Here is a 22017-nt window from a genome sequence, read left to right as displayed (position 1 = left end):
TTGATGTGGTGTTGGGTGGAGGAATTGAGGATGTGACAAGCTTCGGCTATTACGACCCTTCCTCAGTGTTTTCTGGTCAGTGGATGTTGCTCCTGGGGATAAAAGTGGGCCTAAGATGACTTTCACCCACAATGGACCAGAGTATTGACTCTGGCCTCTAGCATACATATCAGGCTTGTTGGTCGGGTTTGGGACCCAGACAAAGGCCTCCAGTGTCTGGACTGGGCTGTGTAGAATCCGAGACTGAGGCAGGCCCACCGACTCAACAGATGGAGCAGGCTGCCACCTGGTGGTGGCATTTTAGGGACACTGGGAAGGACCACTGGCCCCAACTTTTCCAAAAATCCGCTCAGCTAGCGAGTGCTTTTTCTTTTTCAAAAGTCACAAAGCCTTTATTTTCAGTTCAGCAGAACCAAAACAAACCTTTAGGACGCATGGAGACAAGAAGGGAAACAGGTTCATTTCCTACTTTCATAATATTTTGTAATGCAGGTTTGTTGTAGAGAAGTTTGAAGGGACATATAAAAATAAAATCCATAGCCTTACTTACATCTCTACTCTTAACCCTTTGGTATTGATTCTTTAGATTTTTTCAATGTACATGTATACATATAATTAGTTAAGTGTGTGGGGATTTATGGGATCAACTCTTTTGCAACCTGTTTTTTCATTTAACAATAAATCAGAAACATCTGCCTAAGTTATTAAACACATCATCACTTTCAGTGGTGACATATTATTCCTTTTGTGGAGGAACCATTGGTTAAATGGTCATAATTTAGACACTGAAAGTGGACAACAAGGTAACATACATGTGTAAATTGTAAAAAACAGGATCAATGGAGTCTAGAGAGTTGAAGATCCATCTTAAAATTCAAAATTTTTAAAAAATACAATTCAGCCAAACAACACTTCAAATGCCCAAATTCTTCCAGAGTGGTGCCAATTTTGGGCCCTTAAAACGAGTTTACAACAGATGGGCCTTTAGGACAAACTTGACTGAGAAATAATGAAGCTTGTCAGCCCCTTCCACAGATGGGAGCCAGAAGAATCCAGTTTCATGCCCTTGGCTCATCTAATCTGGCAGGGATGAATATCTTTTTAACATGAACAAGTTATCTTTTGATGGCACTTTTTAAACTTAACTCAGAATGAATTATTTCTGAAAGGACACACAAACAAGCAGAGAGTGGTTGCTTCCAGGGAGAGGAACTAGGTGTCCAGGTAACGGAAGGAAGGGGACTCTTCCCCATACCACTTTGGATCTTCTGAATTTTGTGCCTCGCCCATGTAGTACTTCAGGAAAATGAATAAATAAAACTTTAAATGCTAATGCAGAAGAAAAGAGTATGAACTAGGGGGGCTTCCCTGGTGGCGCAGTGGTTAAGAATCTGCCTGCCAATGCAGGGGACGTGGGTTCGAGCCCTGGTCTGGGAAGATCCCACATACCACGGAGCAACTATGCGTGTCTCACTGCAACTAGAGAAAGCCCTCGCACAGAAACGAAGACCCAACACAGCCATAAATAAATAAATAAGAGTATGAACTAGGAAATTTAGTATTTCCAAAATGTGTCTGGCCCCCGTCCTGTTTTGTCTTTGCTTTTCGGAGTTTACACTTGTTTTTTGTTATTCGCTCATCCTGACCCAGATCTTACCAGTTTTCATAGGGTGTCTTTGCACCCCAGCATCAATCCATTCTGCAGCCACCCCATGATCTCCCACCCACTCATCCCTTCATTAACCTCCTGTAGGGTGATTCTATTAAGTGCTGGGGCTGACTAGTATAGAGTGAAAATCACCTGGGTTCTGGCCATTACAGGGAGAACAGAGGGGAGGGCATTTAGGGGGAAGGATTTTTAAAGAAAGAAGAGAGAAAAATATCTCTCAAATCTGTCCACATCCCTAACCCCACTCCCACTATCACCTCTCTTTGAAAATTGCTATAACCTCCTAACTGATCTCCCAGCCTCCTTCTGTAACTACCCCCTTCCATGGGGTTACTTTTTTTTTAATCATAGATATACAGTATACTATTTAAAGTGTCAAATATCTCTACAAGACCTATATAAGAAAACAGTAGTCTCCCAATTCCCCTAACTCTTCAGAGTCAATCATGTTCAATTGAGTTTTTAAATTGTATTGTTATGGGGGGGGTTTGTATTCACCTTCATATTTCAAATTCAAAATGGCATACAGATATTGCTACTTTTTTTTTTGGCCGCATTGGGTCTTCGTTGCTGCACACGGGCTTTCTCTAGTTGCGGCGAAGGGAAGCTACTCTTCGTTGCGGGGCGCAGGCTTCTCATCGCAGTGGCTTCTCTTGTTGCGGAGCACGGGCTCTAGGCACATGGGCTTCAGTAGTTGTGGCACACGGGCTTAGTTGCTCTGAGGATGTGGGATCTTCCCGGACCAGGGTTCGAACCCGTGTCCCCTAGCATTGGCAGGCAGATTCTCAACCACTGCGCCACCAGGGAAGCCCTTCTTTCTTGCATCATGTTTGTTTTCCCTGAAATTAGTACTTGCCTTGTCTCCTATATTCATTTGCTTAGTTTTCTGCGTACTCTAATTTATCCCCCAATTCTCCCTTAGTTATGTTAATCTCTTCTTAAGAATATATAAACACGTAAGGAATTTGATCTATTTCATTTTGAAGAACTTTCTCACGGAGCCCTTAGACCTGCTCCAGCACACAGTCTGATCTTTAGGCTGCACTGTTGGAGTCTCCTTTCACATCCATCTTAGGGACCTGTGCCCCGCTCTTGACAGCCTGTTTCCCAGAACCTATGTACTCACCTTTCTCGGTTTACTTTGATGGAGCTTCTTGAGAAAGGATGCCTGGGGGGTAAATTTGTTGGAACCTTACAAGTCTGAAAATGTCTGTTCTACTCTTGTACTTAATTGACAGTGTGGATGCGTATCAAATATTAGATTGGAAGTAATTTACCCTAAGAATTTTGAAGGCATTTCTCCATTGTCTTCAAGCTTCAGAAACTGAAAGTTTGCTGTATTGCTGTTCAGAAACCTGAAATTTTTCTTATTCTGAATCCTATGTATGAAGCTTATTTTTATTTTCCTTCCCTCTTTCCCCAACCACAGCTCTTAGGGTCATCTCTTTATCCTAGCATTCTGAAACCTTCCATGGAAATGTCTTAGTGTTTTCTCAGTGGGTCTTTGCAATCTGGAAACTCATGTTCTTCAGTTATGGAAACATTTAAAATTTTTATTATTATTTTTTGGATGATTTTCTCCCTCCATTATCTCTGTGATCTCTTTCTGGAACTTTTGTTGTTATTCAGATGTTGAATCCCATGGACTAATCCTATAATTAAAAACAAATTTTTTTTCTTTCCTTTTTCCCCATCTCCTTCATTTTCTGGCTCTACTTTCTGGGAGATTTCTTTCATTTCTATTTTCCAACCCTTCTACTGAAATTTTTTAATTCCCTTAATTGATTTTATTTATTTATTTTTCTTCCAGTTTTAATGAGATATAATTGACATACGGCACTGTATAGGTTTAAGGTGTACAGCATAATGATTTGATTTACATACATTATGAAGTGATTATCACAATAAGTTTAGTGAACATCTGTCATCTCATACAGTTACAAAATTAAAGAAATAAAAAATTTTTTGTGATGAGAACTTAACAACTTTCATATATAACATAGAGCAATGTTAATTATTTTTATCATGTTGTACATTACATACCTCCTTCTACTGAATTTTTATTTTTGCTCTCATGTTTTTAATTTCTAAGAACTCTCTTTTATTCTCTGCATTTTAAAAACATTCTGTTTTTGTTTCATGGATATATGTTTTTTCTTATCTGAGAATATCCATCATAGGTTTTTTAAAAAATGTTTTTCTCCTTGTGTAGTCTGTATTTCTTCTAAACTTTTCTTTCTTTCTTTGTTTTGGCCTCCGTCTTTCATTTTATTTTATTTATTTATTTATTTTTTCGTCTTTCATTTTAAAGTCTTTCCTCAAATGTCTGGTAATCCTCAGTTGTCTGCTCATATTTAAGATCAGGACACTAAGGTACTGATTGGAAACTGTGAGTGTGTCTGTATGGGATGTAGGGAGGCATGTGGACCGTGAACTTTACTATAGGGTGAGCCATGAGGCCAATTCCTTGAGGAACCCCTGATGTCAGTGCCATTAGGTCTTTTTCCTTGTCTGGTTAGATTTCCCAGAGAAGATGCTTCCAAACTCCTGCCTGGAGGGTGTAAGCCTGGTTGTAGGTAATCTCAGAGCTGGGTGAAGAGGGAGTCTGGGGCAAGTCTCAACATTCAATTTGTAAACGTTCATTTGATCCCCATTTTCAGTATCTATCTAGCCATCCACCTATCAATCTATCCATCTTTCTAACTTCCTCTCTCAATCTCTCTGTGTATTTAGAAGTCCTAAGGCAGGACTATCCTGGCGGTCCAGTGGTTAAGACTCTGTGCTTCCACGGCACGGTGCAAGGGTTTGATCCCTGGTCCAGGAACTAAGATCCCACATGCCATGCGGTGCCGCCAAAAAAAACCAAAAGAAGTCCTAAGGCAAGCTGGGGCATTCTGTTGACACATTCTGTATAGTCCAGCTAGAGTAATTTCACCTAAAGGCAAGTTGGCTGAAAATTCAGTCACAGCTCCCACTGCTGTCAGCACAAAGTCCAAACTTCTGGCTAATCCCTCCAGGCTCTGGCCCAAACCTCCATTATCTGAAACATTATTCCAGCCTTTTTTCCCCAGCAAGTCAGTTCTGACCATGTTAGACTCTTTCCAGTACCTCAAATGCAGTGTAGTCTCCCCTCTGGGCCTTCTGTACATGCCATTTTCCCATCTGAAATGCTGTTCCCCCTTTTCCCACTCTCATCCTTGGCCTGAATGAACAATGACTAGAGCAGATGAAAAAGTGCAAAAGTCAAATCTGAGAGGACTGTTGCTGCCAGAGGCTTCGAAATTGATGATGGTGCCATTTCCAAGACAAAATTCAGCCACTCCTGTTGCTTAAGGGTCCAAACCCAAACTTTTTAGTCTGACAGCCAGAACTCCTGATAATCTGTCCCACTTAATTTCTCTAATTCTCCCTCCCTACTCCTTATCAGAATCACTGCTGATAGTCTAGTCCCTTTTATTATTTCTGCTACCCTCCTTACTGATGTTCCTTCTCAGGCACGCTTGAAGGCACCTCTTCTTCTGCCAGCCCTTTATTTATTTATTTGTATCTTTGTTTAATTTTTGGACATGCTGCACGGCATGTGGGATCTTAGTTCCCCAGCCAGGCATCCAACCGGTACCCTGCAGTGGAAGCATAGAGTTCTAACCACTGGACCACCAGGGAATTCCCTGCCAGCCCTTTAAATACTGTTGTAGTTGAGAGTTTTATCATGGACCCAATCCATTTCTAAGTCACTTTTCTTTAGACATCTAATTTTCTCTTACAGCTTTAACTATGTCTAATATGCTGATAATTCTCACATTCACCTCTCTAGCCCAGATGTCTCCTGGGCTACACACTTGTGTGTCCATTGACCTACAGGACATTGGTTCCTTCAGTTAATATTTGCCGTGCCAGGAACTGTGCTAAGTACTGTGTATACAATGCTGGGGACAAACAGACCTGGAACCCAGTCTCTGATCTCATAGGGCTTACTTATAGTGTGATGGCAGAAGACAGATGCTGGATAAATGATTAAAATTACAACATGATGTGTGCCACAAAGGAGTATAGGATGCTTTGGCAGTGTGAGGCAGTGGACCTAAACCAGTGTGGGCATAATGGAAGGCTAATGAAATTATATTTAAATTGGGATCTGAAAGAGAAGTTTGTTGAAGACAAAGGAACATGACCACCTGGATGGTAGACCCTCAAACTCAAAGAGCAAAATCAAACTCATTGAACTCATCAACTTCTCCTCCAAAACTTTTTCTCGTATGTTCTCTCTTCCATGACTGGCATCACCATGCACTCAGCAATCCAAGGTAGAAATCTGTGTTCCTCCCACTTCTTCACTGACTCCACCCCATCCTTATCACCAATTTTTGTTGATTCTATTGCAAATTTAACAGGCTCAAATCAACTTGTACCTCTGTTGCCCACAGCCCTAATCCAAGGCATTCCTCAGCATCTTTCTCACCTGCAACAGCTCCTCACAGCTCTCACTGCCTTCTGGAATGCCCTTTCTCTTTAATCTATTCCCCACAGTTGTAAAACATAAATATTATTACATTATACTACTGCTTTAAATCTTTCAGTGGCTCTCCAGTATTGATAAAGTGAAGACCATTTTCCTTAACCTGATTTACAAGTCCTTTGCAGTCTAGCTTCCCTACCTCAAGCCAAACACTATTTGAACTAGCTGTGGTTCCCCAAAGGACATGTTCTTTCTGCTCCTCTGCACCATTGTAGTCCTTGTTCTCTCAAGAATACTCTTACTGCACTTTTCCTCTAGCAAATGCCTATTTATCCCTCAAATCTCAATTTGCATCACCTCCCGTGCAGTAGTCTTTCCCTATCACTCTGAAGAACAACTGACCATTGTTTGTCTCCTTGGGATTCCCTCAAAACTTAGTCCTTATCTTTATCCCATGTTCAAATGAATTCCATGCACTTACTTGCTTAAATGTGTTTGTCTGCTCCTTCCCCAATATATTATAAAATCCTTGTTTTGGGGACCACATGTCTTTGTACCCTTACCACCTACCACAGTGGATAGAACACAGTGAGGGCTAAATAAATATTTGCTAAATGATTACTGCACAACACATGATCCTAATTTCTTGTCTATTTTATTCACTTCCACCGAAATTTCTCACTTATCTTAGTTTACGAATCCTAAGTTTCCCCTCTACTATCCTTTCTCCGTAACAATTTTTCCTCTTTTGAATTTTCTCCGCATTTAGATATCCAATCTTGTGCTAAGTTGCATTTGCCTTTCGGTACTGCCTTGAAGTCTTTCTTTTACCTTTCTTTGTATGCATGATCAGAATCTTCTCAAGGCAAGAACGTGACTCTTAAACCGCATCGTGCAGAGTTACAGAGGCTCAAAAGAATCCAGTCCGCCTTGTGGACTGTAAAGCCCAGCGCATGCGCACCAGGCCCTTTTTTTTTTTTTTTTTTCTTTCGACAACTCCTTTTTTTTTTTCCTTCGGAGCGTGCGCACCAAGAAAGACAAAGGTGGGGAAAGTGACCAAGCAATCATTCAGGCGCATGCCCATCCCTAACTTGTACAAGCCTGGTGGAGCGCACCGTGGTGAAGTGGGTGTGGTCTGACCAGGAGCATCAGAAGTCCAATCCGATTGAGTGAGCTCCGTCCCTCCCTCCCCATGATTGGTTAGCTCTCAGTGTTGTGGGGTGGGAAAAGGAAGAGACAGGGGCCGTGGAGAGATGGGGTGGCGAGGAAAAAGAACCAGTCTGGTTCTGCGCAAGCGCAAGTAAGCGACCAGGAGGGGGCGTGAGAGAGTGAAGAGGAGTGTGGAAGCCCTGATGCGCTGGCCAGCGCGAGCTGGGTCGCCAGCCTTGACGCCTGCGCCTTGGGCCTCAGGGCCCGCGCGCGGCGGGCGGGTGCCCGGTGCGCCTGCGCAGTAGGCGACGGCGGCAGGGGGAGGTGGAGGCCGTGGAGCGGCAGCGGCAGCAGCGGGTCCCGGGACTGAGGCAGCAGCGGGGGCAGCGGCGGGCGGAAGCTGAGGTGACGAAGGCAGCGGCGGCGGCGGCCGTTTCCCTCACGGTGGCGGAGACCAAGGCGGCGGCGGCGGACGGGGAGCGGCCCGGCCCCGGCCCCCTGCTCGTTGGCTGTGGCAGGGCCGCCGTGGGGCCGGCCCGGCTCCCGCCCCCCGCGGCTCCCCCTCCGGCTCCTCCTCCGGGGAGACGCCGGGGACCTGGCCCGGCCCGTACTCAGAGCGCTGCTGCAGCCGCCGCCGGGGGGGTCGGAGGCGGTGGCGGCGCCATGGGCGGCCTGGCCTCTGGGGGGGATGTGGAGCCGGGACTGCCGGTCGAGGTGCGCGGCTCCAACGGGGCCTTCTACAAGGTGAGGCGGCGCGCCGGCCGGGGACGCGGTCTTCAGCCCCCTCCCTCCAGCCAGAGCAGGGAAGAGTGGGGCGGGATCGATATTCTGGAGCTAAGCCCTGACCCTTAGAACCTTAGACCCACGCTCCCACCCGCGGCCCTCCTGGGGGGAGACCTCTATAAGTTAACCCCTTCCTCTTATTTTTGGCCCCTCTATTACACCTGCTTTTACCCGCATCTCCGGGATTGAGCATCAGAGCATTATTGTACTTGGTTCAGCTCCCCCCCCAACCCCCCAGAAGAGACCCCATTTACCCAGCGTCTCGTTGACTTTTCCTGTCTCTAGTAGAAGACCTACCTTGGATCTGAATCACGTCTTCCCCACAGTCCAAGCACATGGAGAATTCTCTTTATTCTTCCCTATTACCCCCTTGGGAAGGCCGTCCCATATTAGATCTTTTCATCTTCCTCGGAGAGGCCTCTGCTTACTGGCTCTGGAAGACTCACCCCACTTTCATCTTATATTTCTGTTCCCACCCCAAGGAGATACGGTCAGAATCTGTTTATGACATTTAGTATCTTTGACCTCAGGAACTCTGGGCTGTACCAGTCTAGTTGCCTCATAGCCATAAGGTGGCATCTTTTCTCAAGTCTCTCGCCCCACCCCTTTATTCCAAGACTAGCTGGTTTACTGTTCTACCCAGGGATGGTTTTGTATTTGTCATCTCACTTTGACCTCATACATTTAGATCATTCATACAGTTTCTTCATCTTGAGGAGTGTAAGCTTCATATCCCTGATCTCTAAAAGGGGATCTCACAAGGATTCCCTCTGTTTATCTCCTTCTTAAGGATTTCCACTTCTAGAAGACTTTTTGGCCAACTCGCCCAGTTTGGGAATCCACTAGCCTTTTTTTTTTAAAGGAGAAGGAGACTATCTTTAAAAGATCCTTGTTTACTTCAGCTCCCCCGTTGCCCAGGATTGGGTTTTTTAGAACTCCTTTTATTACCACCTTTTAAAGCTGTTCCGAATCTTATTTTTTAGGACATTTTTTTCCCATTTAGATTAAGCCAGAGGGAGACCCCTCTTGCCTCTCAGGAATTTTTCTTTATGTGACTGTTGTTATTTTGAACCTCTTTGGACTTTATGCCTGGAATTGTCTCAGAGACTTTCCCGATTCCTGTCTTCTCTCATTTTACCCTGAGGAGCAAGAGCAGAGTTATCTTATCATAACATTACTCGTGAGGAGAAGAACCCCCTTTCCTTCACTTCCCCTCAAGCCTTTCCTCCCATAATAGACCTCTCCACCTTCGTGCCCTTGGAAATGACTTTCTCGAACTCCTTCCCTGTGAAATCATATCTTGCTATAACTGGAAAGGGTCTCATATTTGCCCTTGGAGTAGGTTTCTGCCCCAACTTCGATTGATAAGTTCAGTGTAGTCATTTTTGACCCATTCTAAATACCTATTCATTTCTGCCTTACTTCCCTCACCAGATTTCTTTATATTCTTCAGTGCCTGTGGGTACCCACATCTATCTTAACTTAACCTCTCAATATAAGCCTTTAGCTTTTTTTCCTAATATTTCTGTGTAATCCCCAGAAACTACCTATTCCATTACCCAGCTAAGATGGAAGAAGGAAGCTCCCAGCTGATCCCTTCTGTCATTTTTTTCTGCATACTTTCCTAACTCATGGGACTTTTTCTTCTAGCCTCCCTCCATAGCATTTGTTTTCTTTGGCAAACTCTCTTAATTCCTTTCTGATTCTGATAGAGTGCATTTGTCTCTTATATCCTTTCTCCCCAAACTTGCATTACCTTTGTTGAAATACCTTTCCTCATAAGATTTTAGCCTCATTTCCCACAGTATCTTGTCCTTCATCTGGGTCCTTCCCATCCCTAAGAAAAGTGATTCTTAAACTGAGCCTGAGATCAAGATATGATGTTTGCATTTGTTCTAGGAAGCATGGGAGTCAGACACAGCTGGGAAAGATTGGTATCCAGTTCAAATTAGCTGTGTGAGACTGCTGGGAAGGGACATGTTTCCCTTTCCACATATAAATGTCCAACAGAAAATGTGTCTCTGGATCTTTCTCTTTTCTCCTGTGGGCTATGGCAGTGATAGACTTGATTGAGGGAATTGGGGCTAGGATGCTTTGAATCAGAGAATAGAGTTTGGACTTGAGCTGAAAGCCAGGTAATGTGGATTTTGTGTCCTGGCCACTTTAGCATTTTCTGCCCCATGCCTCAGTTGAAAACAACAGTAAATCCTTAAATTCAGACTAATCTTTCTTCAACGTTCAGTGCCATATAGATACTTACCCAATCTGTCCTTGCTGCTGATTTAATATTCATGACTCAGCAAACTTCAATGTGGTTCAGGGAGTGTTTACATTGCTTCTAGAACTATAAATTTGGGAAGGTTCCTTTCATCCCTCTCAGAATTGGGTCCTAGTGTTGTTGATCTTCTTCCAGGATAGAACTGCAAATGTCAGATCTGGGATCTAAGTTATCTTTTAGCAATCCCATCAGCTCTTCCTTTTCTGTCAGAACTTAATGTGTTTTGTTCTTTAAGCGGTGCTCTCCCAAATGAAATATCTGTTCACCTTCCAGGGCACAGTCATCCAACTTTCCAGACCTTACCTGGATATCCCAATTCCAATTCCTTTTTAAGGAATATGGCATCCTCACCTTCAACACGTGATTTTTATCCAGACCCTTCCTGATTTTCTTCTAGAACTCCCTCCTTTATTTTGAGAACCCAGGACTAGAAGATAGGTTGAAGGTGGGACCTAATTTTGTATCTTATAATTTAAGGAAAGTGAAGTACTTAGGAACCTAGGGCTCTCACTTCCTCTGTCCAGTCCTAGGCTCTATAAGCCAAAGCTCCATATGCCCTGGCCATTGAATTGAATTGAGTTATCCTTTGGATGTAGGTAGCCTTCTAGAGATTCACTCAACTGCTCTTGCCCTCCTCTGCTTATCTTCTCAGTGAGCATGGACTGAGCAGAACTAGGAGCTCACTTTATGCCACTGGTATTTTTGGAGGAAAAAAACTGGGGTAATGTGGGTGGAATTAAGGAGCAGAGACTGACTTGGAATATGAAGTTGAGGAGATAGCTTGTTTTGGAGAATCTTTGAAGGAAAAGGACCCTAGAAGTATAAGAATGAGTGACAGTTTAGTTGAAATGCTGAGTTATGTGAGGGAAAACTCCATTCTGAGCTTTGCATTTCTGCCTTGGGATCATGGTAGCTGGAAAAACCAGGGTAATGTTGCTACCTCTGCCTCAGGGCCAACCCTGACATGTTGGAGGAGAATTGGATTAGAGCTTTAGACATATCCTTTGTGAATGAGTGTATCTAGGAGTGGGGATCTCTTCACAAAAGAAGCAGGCAAGTGATTCTCTTCCACTATGTTTTATCTCATCCCTGAAATGTTTTGAAAATAGCTAACTCTCTCTTGATAAACTATTTCTAAAGCTTAGAGATAGACATTTTGGATAAAGAATTGGATAAAGTCAGCTGAAGAGGCTAGATGAAATGTTTAGAGAAATCCTTATAAAGGAAGAAAAGAGGAGGACACCTAAAAAGGAGCTAAGGAAAAAAGAAGAAAAAAAAAAAAAAAAAAAGGAGCTAAGGGAAGAACCCAAAAGGGAAGAGAGGGATTTGGGCAAATAGAAGATGTGAGTGGAGAAGAGTAGGAATGGGTATTGATGGAGCTGAATGAAGAGCGGAAAAAATATTACTGAAGAAGGGAATGGCAGAGAAGGCTGAAGCATGGGTAAGTCAGAGGCTAGGCAGTACCAGGAGGACTAATGCCTTGGGCAGAAGTAAAGCTCTAAGTAGTAGGACTCCATAACAAGATCCCTTCCCGAAAGAAGAGAAAGATGGCTGGTATCAAGAGTGACATTTTAGGTTTAGATTTAAGGAAAAAACAGTGTATTAAGTGTTTATGATTGATCAGTTCTCTGAGGTGGGAGTGACACAAGTGTACATTTTTGGTGTTTTCTCTCCCAAACTCATATTTTGTTCCTACCTGCAAAGCTCAGGAATAGTTCTTCGTATATTAGCTTTTGGAAACCCCTGATTTTTTAAAAAAAATCTAATGAGGCATAATTGACATACAATGAAGTACACCTATTTAAAGCATACAATTTGTTAAGATTTGACATATATATAAAACAAACCATCACCACAATTTCTATCAATCCCAAAAGTCTTCCACCAACCACCAATGCCTTTTGTCATTATGCATTAGTTTGCATTTTCTGATTTTTGACAGAAGCGAAAAGGCAATTCAGTAGAGGAAGGATAGTCTTTCAACACATTGTGCTCAAAGAACTGCACATTCATAGGTTAAAAATGAAGTTTGGGGCTTCCCTGATGGCGCAGTGGTTGCGAGTCCGCCTGCCGATGCAGGGGACATGGGTCTGTGCCCCAGTCCGGGAAGATCCCACATGCCGCAGAGAGGCTGGGCCCGTGGGCCATGGCCGCTGGGCCTGCGCGTCCAGAGCCTGTTGTCCGCAGCGGGAGAGGCCACAGCAGTGAGAGGCCCGCGTACGGCAAAAAAAAAAAAAAAAAAAAAAGTTTGATTGTATCTGGCACCATATACAGAATTTAACTCAAAATGGATCATTGACCTAAATGTAAAATAAAAACTATAAAACGCTAGACAAAGACATTAGGTAAAGATTTCTTAGATATAAAACCAAAAGCTCAGATACAGAACAAGTTGAAAAATTGGACTTCATCAAAATTAGCAATCCCTAATTTTGAGTATGTGAAAAACAGGAGAGAAGGTAGGAAAATTGGGAGCACAGGATTGAACGCATAGCTTTGGCTTGCTCAGTGAAGACATAGAAAATAGGTGGGGAATTCCCTGGCAGTCCAGTGGTTAGGGCTCAGAGCTTTCACTGCCTTGACCAAAAAAAGAGAAAATAGGAGGTAGACCAGCGATTCCAGCTATTCAGTCATCCCTGTTCCTCTCCCTTGTCTTCATCTCAAGTTTGGGGTCTTCTACAAATTTTCTTACTCTTTTCAAATTCTTAGCAATGTCCTAGTCTAGCATTTAGAAATCTCACATCTTTTATTTATTTATTGGGCCGCACCGCTCAGCTCGCAGGATTGCAGGATCGTAGTTCCTGACCAGGGGTTGAACCCTGGCCCATGGCAGTGAAAGTCCTAACCACTGGACCATCAGGGAATTCCCTCACATCTTTTATTTTATTTTATTTTATTTTATTTTTATTTTTATTTTTTGGGGTACGCGGGCCTCTCACTGTTGTGGCCTCTCCCGTTGCGGAGCACAGGCTCTGGACGCGCAGGCTCAGCGGCCATGGCTCACGGGCCCAGCCGCTCGGCGGCATGTGGGATCTTCCCGGACCAGGGCACGAACCCATGTCGCATGCATCGGCAGGCGGACTCTCAACCACTGCGCCACCAGGGAAGCCCCCTCACATCTTTTAAATTCTAATTTTTCCATCCGTAAATTGTGTTTGTTTCTAATTTCTCCAGTGTTCTGATTATTTTCTTACGACCCAGGCATCAAGGCACCAAGTTCGCTCAGGCCTCTTGCTGTATTAGGAGCTAGACCCTTTCTCTCTTGGCAGATCCTGATGTTCTCTAGGTGTTCCAGGACAACCTCACACTGTCTCATGGGATATTCTTAGCTTTGCTGAATGTTGTTGGTATTTTAATTGAACTCTGGCAAGCTGCTCAGCACTGCATGAGGCAGACAGATAGGGAGGCCTCTGTGGGAGCCGTAGGAGACCACTAGTTTCCCAGCTGTTCTGATGCAGGTGATGTTTCTCCCTTCTACTTAATTTCTATCTTATCTTATTTCTGGATTTTGCAACATTTCTTTCCCTGCCAGTATTGTTTCCTTTCTTGCTACCTCAACATTCGTATTCCTTCACCAATACAGCTTTTTCTAGCCCTGTTTTTAGATTGCTTGTGTCCCCATCTAAAACTCTAGTTTTAAAAAAAGGAGTTTCTTGGTGGCCCAGTGGTTAGGCCCTCTTGGCTTTCACTGCTGTGGCCCCGGGTTCAAGTCCCTGGTTGGGGAACTGAGATCCCGCAAGCCACAAGGCGCGGGCAAAAAAAAAAGAAAAGAAAAGCAAACAAAAAAACTAGTTTAAGGCCCTCTAAAACTGTCTGTTCCCTTGATGGCTGAGGTGGTAGTTGATTGTCTTTTTTTTTTTTTTTTTACTTTGTTCTAAAATCCATTCTAGGGCTTTGTGAAGGATGTCCATGAAGACTCTGTCACCATCTTCTTTGAAAACAAGTAAGACCTTGGGAATAGAGAATCCAGCATACTAGGTCCTAGCAGGAGAGTGGAGAAGAGGGGGCGGCTGAGTCCCATGAGGCGTGTATAATAGGTGGGGGAGAGCCAAGGGTTTGGGTGGGCAACTTATATGGATCCCAGGAGAGGAAATGGTGAGAGTGGGGGTCATTTGACTCCATATTTAGATTCTAGCAAGAGATGGAAAGCACCACTATGGAGCAGGGCCTGGAGTTTAACTTGTAATCACCAGGGAAGGTGGAAAATGCCCGGTGGAGGAAGAGACGGGCAGCCACACTCGCCTGAATGCTTTCATATCACTGTTTTCCCTCGCAGCTGGCAGAGTGAGAGGCAGATTCCTTTTGGGGATGTCCGGCTACCACCTCCAGCTGACTATAATAAGGAGATCACAGAAGGGGATGAAGTGGAGGTAAGGGCCTTGGAGTCCACCTTTTCTAAATGTCCCTTTTCCCAGGATTCTGCGTCTCCCTTACCCTGATACCAGTACCCTAGGCTCCTCACTGGTTGGTTCACGCTCCTTCCTCCATCCAGCTAGGCAGCCTGTGGAAGAGTGAAATACAGCAGTTTTCTGTCCATCATTGCTGTGATCAGTCAAGCTCTCAGGGAGCTTCCTGTTTTCAGGGGATTCACTTTTCTTCCATTTATGATAACAGCATCTAAAATCAAGTGTACTCTGATTTTAATTAGCAGCTCCTTCCTCTAGATTCCTTTATCTTAGTTTAGGATGCCTCCCAAGTGTCTTAATGCTCATTCCATTCTTGATGTTTTTGGATGGTCCTCAATATCTCTTTTATTTTCAACTTCTCTTCAGGTTTATTCTCGAGCCAATGAGCAAGAACCTTGTGGCTGGTGGCTGGCCCGGGTGCGGATGATGAAGGGAGATGTGAGTGATTGTCAAGGCCTTTGGAGAACTGCTGGAACACGTATTTTAGTCAGAGAAAGGTGGGAGATAGAAACTCAGGTCATCCACAGCTTCTCCTTTCTTTCCTTCTGCCAGTTCTATGTCATTGAATATGCTGCCTGTGATGCCACTTACAATGAGATTGTCACCCTGGAACGGCTTCGGCCAGTTAATCCCAATCCCCTTGCAACCAAAGGCAGCTTCTTCAAGGTTACCATGGCTGTGCCTGAGGATCTGAGAGAGGCGTGAGTGTTTGGGATGTCGGGAGTGGGGGGCCCTCTTTATGGTCCTCATCTCTGCCCTTGTTTGTCCCAGCCCCCGCTCCCAGTTTCAGTGTTCTGTGTTCCCTAGGCCCTCTAGAGTCCCTTTTGCTCCCAGTTCCTCTGTTTCCTCATCCCTGTTCTTTTACTGCAGTCCTTATTTTTCTCAGTCCCTCTCTCTCTCCCCTTCAACTGTACTCTACACTCTGCCCTCTGAGCACTGTTCTCTTTCTCTGCAGCTGCTCCAATGAAAACGTCCATAAAGAGTTCAAGAAAGCATTGGGAGCAAACTGCATCTTTCTCAACATCACAAATAGTGAGCTCTTCATTCTGGTGAGTTTATTCTGCCTGAATTTCACCTAAGCCCTTTTCCCCTTTTAACTCCTTTGCAAGAAGAGAAGAGCTAAAATGTGCTTATATTTATTTGTCAGAGAGGACTTTATTGCTCCTGACCTCTGTGGACCCAGGTTAGCCCTACCTTTCCTTAGTCTTTCTCATGTATGACCTTAATTTTTTTTTCAACCTGACCATCGTATTGCAGTTTGGGCTGGGTACCCTTCCTTGCATATTTGGACTCTCAAAAGCAGACAGTGTGATTCTCACCTGCGCTTGCTACTTAAAATCACTTCCCTTAAGCACCCAGTTAGTAGGCCCTTGTGAGACTGACAGTGATTTTTCCTGTTCCTCAACTTTGTTTCTTAACTCCCACCCTTTTCCAGTGACTCAGGCATCCTGATTCCCAGTTCCTGGATCTCCTCTAAAATGTAGTCAGTCAGTTTTAATGACTTTTCCATTGGTTTCTTTGCAGTCAACCACAGAAGCCCCTGTGAAGCGAGCATCCCTGCTGGGTGATATGCATTTCCGAAGCCTGCGCACCAAACTGCTACTCATGTCCCGCAATGAAGAAGCTACCAAGCACCTCGAGGTAAGTTTTGGCTTCAGTTTTTACTGCTGATTGGTATTGTCCTTCTCCCCTCCCACCCCATCCTCCACCCATGCTCTTGTGAACAGACATTAAGGTCTTTCTGGGCCATTAAACCTGGGTCTGCTATTTTATCTCAGACTCCTCCAGATGGCAGAGCTCCATCATGTTTTAGTACAAGCTTTTTTTCTTTTTTTTCAAAGGGACCCTTAGACCAAGTGAAATTTTACTTGAAAGCACAATGCATAAAACAGATCAATCAAAACAGGGTCTAAAAGTGCAAGAGGGTGTGGCTCTTACCTCCACTGGTTGCCCCCAAATTACCTCTGAGGACCAGACTGCTTTGTGGGATATGTTTGGGAACCATTTGTACACTGGAAAGACCACTGGACTTGGAATCAATCCTAAGTCTTGCTTTGTCAAATAATTTGATTTCAGTGAGCTTTTTCTTCTTTAGCTGTGACAATGAGGTAGTCGAATGTGAGTGTTTCTGCAGGGTCTTTTTGTGTTCTGACATCTTATGATGGTCAGATTCTCTTAGGATTATACCATCCTAAATGAGGATGGTATATATACACGTGCTTGCATGCACGTGTATGTGTGTATTTGAACATCTGTTTCCTTTTTATCAAGTGAACTGATCTTTTCGGGAGCCTTTGAAAATTCTGGACCATGGTAATCTTTACTTCTCCAGGGATGCTACTCAGGGCACTGCCAGAACCTTTCCCTTTTCCTGCCCTTGTACTCAGGTATCCCTCTAAGGACTGGTTGAGAAATGAAGTGGTAGCATGGTGTACTATAACCTCTTTTTATGCTTTTCTCAACCTGTTGCTTTCTGTTCAACTTTTCATGTTTTATTTTGGGAGTTGATATTGGTTTGGTTAAGGTAAATAGTTCCTTACACTTGCATTTACCTTGTGAAAAGTCCTTTCTTTCATACCAACTTTATTTAACCCTCTTGTTAGTCTGGGAATAGGGTAGGTCAGGTGTAATCATTTAGCAGATGACAGAACAGAGGCACAGAGAGTATGTTTTGTTTGGGATCACACAACCAGATAGTGTTATAGCCAAATCCGGATCTTTGATGGATCTCAGCCCAGATTCGGCCATCATTACCTCCCCTCCCCACCAAGCCATTGGTATTGGGAAGGTAGGAGTGGAATGAAAAGTTCCTGAATTCTTCACAGGTCCTGGTGGTCAGTGGACTCCCAGGTAGTTCTGGCTTTCTTTCATACAGTCTTTTCTCATTTAAGTTATGCAAAGCATCAGGTATCTGGGACAGGTGTTCTGAGATTTCTCCATGATTCCTATAGTCCAGTGGTCCAGTGCCTTTTTTTTTTTTTCAGACAAGTAAGCAGCTGGCGGCAGCTTTCCAAGAGGAGTTCACAGTGCGAGAGGACCTGATGGGACTAGCAATTGGGACTCATGGTGCCAACATCCAGCAGGCCCGAAAAGTACCTGGGGTGACTGCCATCGAATTGGGTGAAGAGACCTGCACTTTCCGCATCTATGGGGAGGTCAGCAAAAGACAGCTGTTGTCTAGGTCCCTTAGGGGATAGAGAGAAGAGAGTGTGAAACAGAAAGGAAGCCTGTCTTGTTGACCTCCCTCCCTGACTTCGGTGGCACCACATTTTCTCAAAGACAGAGAGTGGCAGGAAGATCACTGTTTGAGATCCAGGTGTTCTGTTTTATTAATGACTCCCCACTCCTCTTCTTTTAGACTCCCGAGGCGTGCCGACAGGCCCGGAGCTACCTTGAGTTTTCTGAGGACTCCGTGCAAGTGCCCAGGAACCTGGTTGGTGAGTTGGGGATGAGTATGTGTATAAGAGAATACAGCTGGGGACCAGATGTGAGATGCTCTAAAGTGATTCTGGCTTGGCACCTCCCTGTGAACTTCCAGTTTCACAAGGACAGAGCAAACAGTCTGTAGTAGGAGCGATAAAAATGGGAGAACAGATTTCTAGGGATTGTGATATTTTGTCCTGTGAAAACACACCAGAAGCTTAGAAGCAAGAGAACCATTAAACGGAATCCTTATGTAGCAGCTGGAAAACTGTTTATCTTGTCTGTTTTTACTCTTCTTTCTTTCCTTTTTTTTTTTTTTTCTTTCTTTCCTTTGAAAAAAAAAAGGCCTAATTCCTCCTTTACCCATTCAGGCAAAGTGATTGGAAAGAACGGGAAAGTGATCCAGGAGATTGTGGATAAATCTGGTGTGGTGAGGGTTCGAGTAGAAGGTGATAATGACAAGAAGAACCCCAGGGAGGAGGTATGGGGCAGCTAACACCTAGAGATTGGTTGCCAGAAGTAGATGGGATTATTCTCCAAGCCATTCCCTTGAGAGATGGGATTTCTAGGGGTTGGGGCTTGGGAACTTTGGTTTTTCCTGGTAGATGTACAGCCCAGAAAGATCCCATTTGGGTGGGCTTCTGTAGGAGACAGGGTGGACTTAAAACTTCATTTGAGTCTCTTTCTAATCCATCTGTCCTTTCCTCTGCTCTCCAGGGAATGGTTCCCTTCATATTTGTTGGCACCCGAGAGAATATCAGCAATGCTCAGGCTCTGCTGGAGTATCACCTCTCCTACCTGCAGGTATCCAAGCCAGAAGCCTGGGAGAGGAGAGATCCATGTGTACAAGGGGACTAAGGATACTGGTGGATAAAGTTAAAAGTGGTGGTTCCCAGTTTGTATCTCTGAGTAGAATAGAAACCATTAGGTGGAAAATTGGGGCTGTGGAGTTGGAGCCCAGAATTTTCCCTGTTTTAAGCCTTCTTGCATTCCTGAGAGTTCAGATCCATAGGGACAGTCAGGGCAGAGAAGCAGGAAAAAGAGACTGTTCATTGATCTTATACTTATTCCTCCTTCCTTGTTTTTCTCCATCTTCTCCCCAACCAGGAGGTGGAGCAGCTTCGCTTGGAGAGGTTGCAAATTGATGAACAGCTTCGGCAGATTGGGCTGGGCTTTCGCCCTCCTGGGAGTGGGCGGGGCAGCGGTGGCAGCGACAAGGCTGGCTACACCACCGATGAGAGCTCCTCCTCCTCCCTCCACACCACACGAACCTATGGGGGCAGCTACGGGGGCCGGGGCCGGGGCCGGAGGCCAGGCGGTCCTGCCTGTGGTGAGAGGGAGGCGAGCAGTGGTGGGGTGTGTGGGAGGCAGAAGTCTGGGTGGAAGTTTGAGGAAAGGGTGATGGAGAAGATGAAGAAGTGGTTGGCTGGGGGACTTAGGAGTGAGAGCGAGAGTCTTCCAGCCTGGGGACTGGGATGGATCCTGGGGTAGGGTGAGTGACCCTGTTTGAACCCTACTGTGTTCTTCAGGCCCCATCTCAGACCTATCCACAGCTTCTGAGACTGAGTCAGAGAAGAGGGAAGAGCCCAACCGAGCTGGGCCTGGTGACCGGGATCCCCCGACCCGGGGGGAAGAAAGTCGGAGGCGGCCGATTGGGGGCCGGGGTAGGGGACCCCCACCTGCCCCCCGGCCCACCTCAAGATACAACTCTTCATCAATTAGCTCAGGTACCAGAAGCAGACAGCTAGGTTCACGAATGTGGGCCAAAAGGAAAGATGATGGACACCTCACTCCCAACTCCTCTTTTTCCTCTAACCAGTGCTGAAGGACCCAGACAGTAATCCCTACAGCCTACTGGACACATCCGAACCAGAGCCCCCAGTTGATTCAGAGCCTGGAGAACCCCCCCCAGCAAGTGCCAGGCGCCGCCGTTCCCGCCGCCGTCGCACTGATGAAGACAGGACTGTCATGGATGGAGGCCTGGAATCTGACGGGCCCAGCATGACAGAGAATGGCCTGGGTAAGGGGTGTACCTGGATCTGAAAAATCAGAACTGGGCAAGAATTGAGGGATGGGAGATTGATGCACAGCTCTCATTTTCCCCTGCCCCACAGAAGATGAGTCAAGACCCCAGCGTCGTAATCGGAGCCGCCGCCGCCGTAACCGTGGTAACCGGACTGATGGTTCGATCAGTGGAGACCGTCAGCCAGGTCAGCTCACACAGGATGGCAGCAGACTTCCTCAGAGAACAGGATGCCTCCTATCCTGTGAAAGCTAGGGGTTGGGGTTCAGTGGGTGTCTAGGGGCTGGGTACCTGGGTTCCTTCTGAAACTTTTGGTCCTCTGCCTTCCCCAGTGACTGTGGCTGACTATATCTCCCGAGCAAAGTCTCAGAGCCGCCAGCGGCCACCCCTGGAACGCACTAAACCTTCAGAGGATTCTCTTTCAGGACAGAAGGTAGGCAAGCAAGATAGAGTTTACCCCACCTCCTTTTTTGTTGTTCTGGGGTAGGGGCACAAGAAAACTCCCAAAGAACCTCTCATTAAATTGCAGAGAAGGCGTGTCTGATGGAGTTCAGACTGCATTTAGAATAGTGAAAAGTTTGAGTAGAAGAGAATTTGGTTCATATTTTCTGGATCCCAGTAAAAGTGACTACAGGGGACCAGCCTGGAGGTACCTGGAGCATTTAGGTGGTAGGGAATGGCATTACCTGAATTTCTACTGACCTTTTTCTTTCCTTCCTCTCCATTTTCTTTCCCACTCCCCCCTCAGGGTGACTCTGTCAGCAAGCTTCCTAAGGGCCCCTCAGAGAATGGGGAGCTCTCTGCCCCCCTGGAGTTGGGTAGTTTGGTGAATGGGGTTTCATAAACCCTCCAGCCCGCATCCCTCCTTTCTCCATCTCGCTTGCTGCCCAACACCATGGCCCTCACAGGCCCAACTGACCTGCGCTGGAGCTGCTCTTATCTAGGGGGGCGGGGGGGTGGCACAGCAGCTTGGGTCCCCCCCCAGCCTCCAGGAGCTAGTGGAGGGGTGTGTAACAGGGTCATACCCCCCTCCCTCTTGTCCACCCTACCCCCAGGGTGAGGGGAGCCTCTCTCCTTCCCCATCAGACTGGATGTGCCTTTATCCTCTAATGCCCCAATCTCTCTCTGAACACCCCCATTCTCCGCCTGTTGGTGCGGGGTGCTCCTTGACCCACCCAGATTGGACAGTTCAGGGGGGCTCCCCTGCTATCCCTCCTCCCGTCCTGTACCCCCCATTTCTGGGGCCTCATCACTGTGGAAGACGGGGATAGTAAGGGTATAAGTGGGTGGGAGGCATGGGGAAGGTTTTGGAGTAGAACCAGGGGTGTGTATGAAGGGGGGTGACAAGGTCCCCCAGGGGAGGGGGGACCAACCTTGTCTGGTGGATGAGAAGGCGTATTTATTTTTCACTGTACAGTATTTAAAAAGAGAATAAAAAAATCCAAATGGCCCTCTGGTTCCTGCACCTTCCTTATGCCCAGTTTGGTCCATCTGTTTGTGTAGGACTGACCTGCCTTGACCCTTGTTTTCCTGTATCTCCACACCTAGCTTCTCTGGCATTCCAAAGTTGGTCTACTTCTGGGAATTTCTGACATTCCTAAATTCTCCAGGCCCAGGTACCCTCCTGGTCCAGAGGAGAGTGGCTTGTGCCTTGCTGCCTCTCCCCTCCCCCAGGTTTGCTGGTAGAGGGAGCTGGGCCACTCCTATACCCTGAGTCACAGCGGGCTAGGTAGGGCTGCTCAGAGCTGGAGCTGTTCCTGCTAAGAGCTGAGAGCCAAGGCAGGCTGCTTAATCCGATTACCTGAGGCCTGGGGCTTGGGCTGGGCCTTG

The 22017-nt window shown here is 45.8% G+C and overlaps 1 protein-coding gene across 1 annotated transcript; it reads left to right on the top strand.

The window, feature by feature from the left end:
- The first annotated feature begins 7580 nt into the window (after positions 1-7580).
- On the top strand, positions 7581-21637 carry FXR2 (FMR1 autosomal homolog 2). The gene is made up of 17 exons (XM_065897128.1): positions 7581-8018; positions 14226-14278; positions 14612-14705; positions 15108-15179; positions 15294-15442; positions 15697-15790; positions 16266-16382; positions 17726-17896; positions 18100-18178; positions 18536-18645; positions 18882-18968; positions 19272-19494; positions 19694-19891; positions 19984-20184; positions 20279-20374; positions 20520-20620; positions 20936-21637. The coding sequence occupies exons 1-17, from the start codon at positions 7938-7940 to the stop codon at positions 21029-21031; spliced, it is 2022 nt and encodes a 673-aa protein (XP_065753200.1). The 5' UTR covers positions 7581-7937; the 3' UTR covers positions 21032-21637.
- The last annotated feature ends 380 nt before the right edge of the window (positions 21638-22017 follow it).

This window comes from Phocoena phocoena, chromosome 19, assembly GCF_963924675.1.
Source record: "Phocoena phocoena chromosome 19, mPhoPho1.1, whole genome shotgun sequence".
Taxonomy (NCBI): domain Eukaryota; kingdom Metazoa; phylum Chordata; class Mammalia; order Artiodactyla; family Phocoenidae; genus Phocoena; species Phocoena phocoena.
Note: the sequence above shows the minus strand (reverse complement) of the source record. Positions and strands in the feature narration are given on the sequence as shown.

Excerpts from the sequence above, each read along its gene's own strand:
- FXR2 (XM_065897128.1), top strand. The coding sequence starts at position 7,938 with ATGGGCGGCCTGGCCTCTGGGGGGGATGTGGAGCCGGGACTGCCGGTC. Across the intron at positions 15,180-15,293 it reads TGCGGATGATGAAGGGAGAT|TTCTATGTCATTGAATATGC; the intron begins GTGAGTGATTGT and ends TCCTTCTGCCAG. Across the intron at positions 20,185-20,278 it reads CATGACAGAGAATGGCCTGG|AAGATGAGTCAAGACCCCAG; the intron begins GTAAGGGGTGTA and ends CCTGCCCCACAG.